We start from the raw sequence: 9,247 nt of genomic DNA, 5'->3' as shown, positions 1-9,247 counted from the left end.
GCGGGGCTGGCCGGGGCGGTGGGCTAGGGCCGGCCAGGGTGGCAGGACTGGAGCCGGCCATCATGGCGGGGCTGCAGCTGGCCAGGGCGGTGAGGCTGGAGCCGGACAGGGTGGTGAGGCTGAAGCCTGCCTGGGTGGTGGGGCTGCAGCTGGCCAGGACGGTGGGGCTGGAGCCAGCCAGGGCTGTGTATTTTCCTGGCTGCACAGAGAAAGCCTGAAGGCGGGGCAGCTATGCCTCATCTGAGGGCGGCCCTGACCTGACCACCCTCTGAGCTGGCAGAAACTGGGCCCAGGCTGTAGGGTTCTAGGCAGGTGGGACATCGGAGGCTGCCCTTGGCCAGGTAGTCAGGAGGAAAACTGACTTGAAACATTCCTCAGACTCATCAGTGGGCAAGCTCAAGGCCCGGGCCAGAGGCTGGAACCCAGACACATGGGGCAGGGTGGCCTTGGAGGGATGCCCTGGACCCCTGGGCACTTACCTGCAGGGCCCTTCCGCTGGCCGTCCTGGCCGCGGGCGGGTGGCAGGCTACGTGCACATTCCACCCGAGTCTCAGAGCCGCCTTCTGCCTGCTCACAGCGCCCCAGGCCCTTAGGCAGACCTCAGGCCCTCCCCCTCCATCTGCCTGAGGTCCCCTGTTCTGGGTTTCTGCCAGAATGCTCCCTGGGAAGCCCCAAGCTGGTCACGTGCTCTAAATCCCCAGCCTCCGAGTGAGACTCAGTCTCTCTGGTTCTGTTCCCCAGGGCGCGTGCGCGTGTCCAAAATCCTGATCCTGGCCATCCCCCTGGGGATTGCTTTCTCGCTTTCCTCTCTGTTGCTCCCTGGCGAGCACATGCATGCTACAAAACACCTTTAAAAAATAAAAGGGGCTTGTCCCTGGCAGGCAGGTCAGTATCTGAGGAAGTGACTTTATCTTTCTTCATCAGTGAGAGAGAGAGAGCACCCCAGTGGGCTTCCAGCCCTGTGATAACTCCCAGCCGGCCCTGGGTCGTGGGCACATGCCCAGCCTCCCTAGGGAGGGTGACCGTAACCTTGCCATGTGAGCCACCCTCACAGAGCCTTGTTGCCACCACCTCCCTGCCCCAGGAATGGGCTTTCGAGCCGAGCCCTGAAGGGAGGGAGGAAACCGCCAGGAAGATGGATTGGCAGGACCCTGGGCAGGGGAACTGCGACCGCAAAGGCCCTGAGGCAGGACCAGGCTTGGCCTCTTGAAGGAGCCAGCAGGTGTGGCTGGAGAGTGGGAGAAGCTTAGACGTGGCTAGGGAGGTGTGGCCTGGGACATTAGGACGAGTTTAGATTTATTCCCTCGGAATAATTTTAATTAATAGAAAAGTGGCAAAGAGGGGACCAGCAGGTGGCATGGTGGTTAAGGCACTGGACACACTACATGGGCAACCAAGGCGAGTCCCAGACCTGGTGGCTTGCTTTCTCACTTTCTCTCTCTCTCTCTCTCTCTGGTCAAATTAAAAAATAAATAAATAAATGAAGGACCAGCAGTTGGCATAATGGCTACGTCGCTGGACTCCCATGTAGTCAATGTCAGTTTGAGTCCCGGACCCAGAGGCTTAAACTCACACCGGGCACGTGTGCATGAGTGCCCAAGATCCTGAGAGGAGAATGGAGGAGAAGGGATTGTGGCGTGGCTATCTCCCCAGGGGGGGTGATTTCTCGCTTTCTGTCTCTGTCTCTGTCTGCCTTTCTGGCGAGCGCACACGTCCTATAGCAAAAACCTCTCAAAGTGAATAAATAAAATAAAATTAATTAATTCTAAAAAAAAAACAGTGGCAAAGATAGTCCAGGGAGCTCTCGCAGGGAGTCAGGCAGCAGCACATGCCGAGAGCACCGTGCTCGACCCCCATGGAAGGTTCTGGGTTCGTGCCTGGAGACGTCCCTGAGGGTGACGGGCACGTGCGTGCCCAGGCTCCAGGGCTGGTTAGAACTGCAGGTGCACTGCAGCATCAGGACTCCTCATAGACTGTGTACCCAGGTTCTCAAATCGTTGACATCTTAAACTACTCTGCAAATTGATCACAGCTAAGGAGCCAACCTCAGTGCCTTAAGCAAATTTACTGGAAGGCTTTGAGCAGAGAAATGACTTAGGAAAGACTCTCCAGAAGTCAGCCTGGAGCGGCGTCGGTAAGGCCCCTGGATCCCACGGCTGACTGCATGGTTCAAGTCTGAATCTGGTGGCTTGAAAAACATGCCGAGTGCGTGTCCGTGCATGCCCAAGATCGCAAGAGGAGAATGGAAGAGAGAGAGTTGCATCCCCGGGGGGTGCTTTCTCACCACCACCCCTACCCCTACCCCTGTCTTTTGCAAGTGTATGTCCCCTGTAGCACATTTTTAAAAAAAGAAAAAAAGTAGGACCAGCAGTTGGCGTAATGGCTATGTCTCTAGACTCCCATGTAGCCGACTGTGCATGGTTCGAGTCCCGGACCCGGTGGCTTAAACTCATGCTGGGCGCGTGTGCATGCGTGCCCAAGATCCCGAGAGGAGAATGGAGGAGAAGGGATGGCGGCATGGCCATCCCCCCTGGGGGATGATTTCTCGCTTTCTGTCTCTGTCTCTCTCTTTCTGGCGAGCCCATGAGCCCTATGGCAAAATCCTCTCCAAAAAAAGACCCTCTGGCTGCAGTGGGTGGCTGATGGGCGTCCAGGCTAGTACAGGCCTAGCTGGAAGCCAGGGCAGGGACTGAGCGCTGTGGCTGAACTGGAGCCTGTTTTGGCAGACACAGAGGCCCAGACCCCTTTCCCAGTGTTTGCAGAGCACCTCGCAGGGTCTGGTGCATGGCAGGCGTGAACTGAGGGGCTGGACAAGCTGGCAGCTGGGTGGGCCCTGTGGTTGGAGGCGCTGTCTGTGTGCTGTGAGTCCAGGCTGTGCACCGTGGTGTTGGGGGGTGTCTGGTCTGTCTTTGTTCCCTTTGTTCCGAAGGGTGCCATGTGCTGATGGTGGTGGGGTCCGGTGGGGCTAGAAGTAGGTTCTGGACAGAGGCCTTGCAGGCAGGCTGAGACCACATCCCTCCTCTCTGACTTCTCCTTTCAAAGCAGTGTTGATCCCCAGGTGGGAAGCCCTCCTCTCATCCATGGCAGTGGCTCCATAGAGATGTGACTGAAACCCAGGGACATCACACAAGGGACATCGAACACTGTCCCGCCTGCTGGGTACAGCCTCAAATCCGCTGTAGCTGATTTCATTACAAAGTCGGGGTCCTAGCAGTTAGTGTAATGGCTTTGTCGCTGAACTCCCATGTAGTCAACCATGGTTCAAGTCCTGGACCCAGTGACTTAAACTCACGCAAGGCGCATATGCGTGCATGCCCAAGATCCTGAGAGGAGACTGGAGAAGGGATTGTGGCATGGACACCCCCCCCTTAGGGGATAATTTCTTGCTTTCTGTCTCTCTGGCGAGCGTGCCCTATAGCAAAAACCTTTCAAAAAAAAAAAACTTGGGATCCTGATTGTTAGAAGTTGGCCACATGGGGGACCAGCAGTTGGTGTAATGGTTATGTTGCTGGACTCCCATGTAGTTGACCATGGTTCCAGTCCCAGGCCCTGTGGTTTAAACTCACGCCATGCATGTGTGCGTGCGTGCCCAAGATCCCGAGAGGAGAATGGAGAAGAAGGGATTGAGGCATGTCCATCCCCCCTGGGGGGGGTGATGTCTTGGTTTCTGTCTTTCTGACGAAGTGCACATCCCTATAGCAAAAACCTCTCAAAAAAATTAAATAAATAAATAAATAAATAAAAATAATAAGTTAGCCATTTTTACTTTTTTTTTTTAGAATTTAAAAAATTTAATTCCATTTGTTGTTGTTACTCTTTTGACCAGAGAGAGAGAAAGGGAAAGCAAGAAAGAAAGCCACCAGGTCTGGGACTCGAACCACGGTTGGCCATGTGGGAATCCAGTGCCTTAACCACCATGCTACCTGCTGGCCCCCTTTGAATTATTTTTTAGTTGCCAGAGGGCACATGTGCCCACGGGGAGAAGGCAGAGTGACCACGCCCTACTGCAATCCCTTCTCTTCCATTTCTCTGTTCCATTGGGCTCTCAGGCGTGCACACACATGTGCCTGCTGTGTCAACCCACCAGGTCCAGGACCGGAACCACCTTTAGCTATGTGGAATCTGGCTCCCTTTAACTACCAGGCCACAGGGACCAATTGGGACATTTTTAAATGCTGCATCGACCAAGCAGAACCTGTCTATCAGCCCCTTTCTGCCCTTGGGCCATGACTGTCTTCTGGCCGCTGTCATGGAGGCTGCCCGTGACCCCCGTGGGTGTTGCATGGCCGACCTGAACTGGCGGCCACAGAAGTGCCCAGACCGGCCTGTGAAGGAGGGCTGACGTGGCTTCTGCCTTCCCTGCAGTCGAGGAGGCTAGACGAGCTGATTGAGAGCGGGAAGGAGGAAGGCATGAAGGTAAGGGCTGCGGCGCCCGGGGCCAGGCTGGCAGCGGCGCCCCGGGGCACAGTGGCTGCGCCTGCTTCAGCCCCAGAGGGTCGTCGTGGCCCGCAGGCCCCGTGAGGTTATCCAGGAACCGAGAGTTTGGTAAAATACTCTAGTACCGTGCTCACCACTAACACTTTCCAAGTGGACAGCTCAGTGGCGTTTAGTACATTCACATGCCACCCACCGTCCCGTCTACTCCCAGGACTTTTCCACCCTCCTGAACGGAAGTCCTGGCCCCATTGCCGTCGCCCCGCCCCACCCACCCTGGCACCACAGACCTGCCGTCTGCCCCCGCGGCTCTGCCGCTTCTGGGTATTTCCTGGCAGTCGCACCTGTGTGCAGCCGCGCAGCACCTGTGTGCAGCCGCTGGTTGTCTGGCTTCTTTCGCTCCATGCGATGCCTGGGGAGGCTCATAAGAAGAAAAATTGGTGAAACCCCTTCCCGGGTAATGGGAAAGCCCACGAAGTTTGCTTCTCTCTCGGTATATTTCAAACACATTCGGCTCGCCGGGGGGGAGTTAATTCTCTACAGCACGGGCCACACAGGTTTGAGCCAGGACCCAGGGTCAAAATGCTTCACGTGCCGCTGCCCACCGGCTTGGGGGCTCCGAGCGCAAGTCCTGGGTCCCTGGAGCACCCACCTTCCCGCTGCATTAATTGTAACAGAGTGCGGGGAAACACGGGGGTGGGGGTGGAATGAAGGCATCTCGGAACTGGGTCCTGCTTTGCACCCAGAGAGGCCCAGCGCATGGTGCCTCAACAGAGAGGCCAAGGAGTGGATTTGCTTCCCCGCCACTTCCTAGCAGTAGGGTGGGCCTTGGACACAGGCTCTGCCTCTCTGAGCCTCCGTTTCCTCATCTGCAAGATGGGGCAGTACCTGCCTAGCAGAGCCCTGAGGATCTGATATCACAGCGCTTTGCAGAGGGGCACAGAGGAACTTCGTGGGTGATGGAAGCATCTCAAGCTGGATCGAGGTGCAGTGTCACCACTGTGTGCCTTTAATAAAGCCACCAAACTGCACGTAGAGTGGCTCTGTGGCACACCTCAGCAGAGCTGTTCCAGCGTGGGCTGCGAGCCCAAGCTCCTGGGAAGCCCGCCGTGCGTGGGGCTCCGTTGCTGTCATGAACCGATTCTCTCGTCACCTCCTGTCAGATCGACCTCATTGATGGCAAAGGCAGGGGCGTGATCGCCACCAAGCAGTTCTCCCGGGGAGACTTTGTGGTAGAGTACCACGGAGACCTCATCGAGATCACTGACGCCAGGAAGCGGGAGGCTCTGTACGCACAGGACCCGTCCACGGGCTGCTACATGTACTATTTCCAGTATCTGAGCAAAACCTATTGGTAAGTCCACGTGCTCTGAGGGGCTCTGGGGCTCCCTAGGCAGTGACGGCAGGGGGCAGCCTGGGAGCCATGGCAGCCTCGAGGTCTTGGTTGGGCGTCCGGTGGCAACCCTGCTGCCTTTTACCAAAGCTGCAGTGCAGTCCCCTACCCCACACCAGCGCTTTCGTTTTTCTTTAAGACAGAGAGGGGCAGGTATTTTTGACATGGTCTCGCTGTGTCCTGACCCTCCTCCCCCAGCTCCCAGTCAGCGCCCCTGCCCTGGGCATGTTCAGGTCGGCCTGGGAGCTCCTGAGGGCCCCAGCCTCCTGGGCGGGGTCACCCACTGCAGCACCACGACTAGACCCACTCTGTCTCTGATATTCGGAATTAGAGCTCTTCTGGATGCTGCTTCCTCCTGCAAGGAGCAGAAGGGACGAGGTGCCTGCATGGGCACTCAGCTGCCTCGCGCGCTACGGGGCACTTGGCCACCAGCGCTCTGGAAATCAGTCGCTAATCGCTCCTTCCTGGTTATGGCCCGTGGAGTTGATGCTTGTCAGGTTTTAAATCTCATCCCTGAAGTTGCCTCCTCTGCCTCTTATAGAGCTCTTTAGAGTCTGCGCTCCCCTCCCCAGCACCCCTCCAGGGCTCCTCCAGGCTCTAAAAAGTAGCTTTCTGAGATGAACTGCTCCCCACAAATGTGGCCGTAATTGCCATCCCACTGGAGCTGAGAGCAGGCACGAGTAGGAGTAAAGCCTCTCTGAGTTTAACCGTCAGGGCCAGACAGCAGCACAGCAGCAGAACCGACGTTCCACGAGCTGACCGCATGGGAGGGTTCTGGATTTGCATCCAGAGACCTCCCGGGACGTGACAAGCACACAGGTGCCTATGAGCCAGGCTTGGTGAAGCTGGGGGTGGCTCACAGTGTTAGGACCTTGTTGGGGGTACTCTCTGTCTCACTCGTGAAAGAAAGAAAGAAACCGTTTTTTAAAAAAGATACTAAAAAACAACTTGAGCCAGCAGATGTAGTGGGCAAGGTGCTGGACTCCCACATAGCTGACGGCGGCTTAGGTCCTAGACCCAGTGGCTTGAAAAATTACACCGGGAACATGTGCATGCACGTCCCAAGTGGCAGAATAGAGACGGGGCTGCAGCGTGGCCACTCCCCCGAGGGGTGGTCTCTCCTTTTCCCTCTCTGTGTCTCTCCTCACTGGGCAAGTTCATGTGCCCTATGATGAACCCTTTAAAAACAAACAAACAAAAACCAGTTTGGCCAATTGTAGCATGGTGGTTAACGTGGCTGGATCCCACATGACCGATTGTGTGGTTCAAATCCAGGACCTGGCAGCTTGAGAAACACTGGGCATGTGTGCACGCGTGCCCAAAATGCTGAGAGGGGGGAGAAATGGAGAAGGGATTGCAGCATGGCTATCGCCCACAATGGTGACTTCTGTCTGTCTGTCTCTGGTGAGCACATGCCCTACAGCAAATACTAACAAAAGACGGTTTAACCCTCTGCGCCTGTCCCCACCAGCGTGGATGCGACTCGAGAGACCAACCGCCTGGGGAGGCTGATCAACCACAGCAAGTGCGGGAACTGCCAGACCAAGCTGCACGACATCGATGGGGTTCCGCACCTCATCCTCATCGCCTCCCGGGACATCGCGGCCGGCGAGGAGCTGCTCTACGACTATGGGGACCGCAGCAAGGCTTCCCTCGAAGCCCACCCGTGGCTGAAGCACTAGCTGGCCATCCCCGCCCCACCTGCCCTTCAAAGGACAAAGTGCCCTCAAAGGGAATTGATTTTTTTTTTTACATACTTAATCTTAGCGAATTACTTCAGATGTTTTTAAGAAGTATATTAAGATGCCTTTTCACTATAGTATTTAAATATCTGTTACAGGTTTCCAAGGTGGACTTGAACAGATGGCCTTACATTACCAAAACTTTTATATTCGGGTTGTTTTTGTACCTTTTTGCATACGAGTTGGACGTTCGTGCTTCCCGTGCATGCAGTCGAAGACTCGGCACAGGCTCTAGAGGAAAGAGTCCGGGCACTAGGAAGCCAGCCAGCCTCCTGCCCCCGCTGAGCCAGGACTTCCCCTGCACCCGAGTCTGAGGACTGGCGGGTGTGAGGACGACGCTGCCTCCGACAGCCTGGACGGGATGTCTCCAAGCTCTTGTTCTCCCAGCGTCTTGCCAGGCGCGTGCTGAAGTGTATGAATATTTTTTAAAAGAGGTTTGCAGTAAGCTAGTCTTCCCCTCTGCTTTCTTGAAAGCTTACTGCCCCGTGGCCCGTGGGCACGGGCCGCCGCTTCTCTGGGCACCTGGACGCATCAGGGCGGGGAATCAAAGTAGACGCGGGCAGGGAAAAGCATTGCTTCCCTCCCCCTGCCGGGGCAGGGTTTCCCGAAACTGGGTTCCTTCTTTATAGAAATGTGAACACTGAATTTATTTTAAAAAATAATAATAAAAAAATTTTAAAAATAAACCAAAAAAAAGTCACAAAAAGAAAAAAGAAAAAAACCACAGAAAACAACTTACATGGATATAGGTCTGGAAGTCAGTGCAGTGGCTGCGACTTTTGGGGATTTTTGGTTTTGATTTTTTGTTTTGGTAGAAGAGGTTCGAGATGGTACTCTGCTCTAATCAGAAGTCAAGTTTTGTAGCGGGACCAGAAATTACTTACCCGATGCCCTCCCCACCCGATTCTGCTGGGCTGGAAGTTCCAGACCTGCTGTCAAGGCCTTCTGTGTGTCAGACCACCCGGTGTCCTTCCTGTGAAGACGCAGCCATGAATTGGAGTGTGAGCAGACGAGCCCAGGACCCCTGCTGCAGCCACCATGGCCAGCCTCAAAGAAAGGCACCGGCCGGGAGTGTGGGTGAGCGGGCAGGGCCGGACCGCCCAGGGACCCAGGATCAGGCTGCTGTTCTCACCCCGACTGTGATGGCAGGAGTAGGGGGGACAGATTGTCCCACAGTTCACCTTCAGTCCAGGGGGCAGGGCTCGGGAGCATGACCTGGGGTCTCCTGCCTGGCCTGGTCCCAGGTAAATGTGAACGGAGACAGGTACGAGAGCCTGTCCTCTTCCTCGACTCCCCCACCCGGTCCCTCCACGGTGCTACCTAAGAAAGTCTTCCCCCACCCACAGCAAATTGGAGGAGGATCCGACAGGAGTGTGTAAACGTGAGGTGAAATGTCTTGGTTGTACCTGTTTGTGGTTTAGCTTTGTATTTAAACAAACAAACAAAGGAAATAAACTTGAAATTAAATTGTCATCATAAAAACGAAACAAAAATTAAAATATTTATTGCCAGGCAAGGCTCATCTGTGTGTGTGTTTCTCCTTTTACCAAGCAGAGGTAAGAAAAAGGACTTGAGGTTTTGTTTTATCTGCATTTGTAGAGCACGCGCATGCTCAGAAGAGAGGTGTGCACCCCACAGATCCGGGCACAGTGAGTTCTCTAGGGTGTCTCAGGTCTCC

At 55.3% G+C, this 9,247-nt stretch overlaps 1 protein-coding gene across 1 annotated transcript in view; it reads left to right on the top strand.

The window, feature by feature from the left end:
- Positions 1–7,643, top strand: part of KMT5A (lysine methyltransferase 5A) — a gene marked incomplete in the record, with an annotated part of 18,800 nt that extends 11,157 nt beyond the window's left edge. The window contains 3 exon segments of the mRNA XM_014588073.2: positions 4,371–4,416; positions 5,598–5,788; positions 7,299–7,643. Coding sequence (XP_014443559.1) covers positions 4,371–4,416; positions 5,598–5,788; positions 7,299–7,509 — 448 coding nt within the window.
- Positions 7,644–9,247: the final 1,604 nt, after the last annotated feature.

This window comes from Tupaia chinensis, unplaced genomic scaffold (genome assembly GCF_000334495.1).
Source record: "Tupaia chinensis unplaced genomic scaffold, TupChi_1.0 Scaffold000258_1, whole genome shotgun sequence".
In the NCBI taxonomy this organism is placed as follows: domain Eukaryota; kingdom Metazoa; phylum Chordata; class Mammalia; order Scandentia; family Tupaiidae; genus Tupaia; species Tupaia belangeri.
Note: the sequence above shows the minus strand (reverse complement) of the source record. Positions and strands in the feature narration are given on the sequence as shown.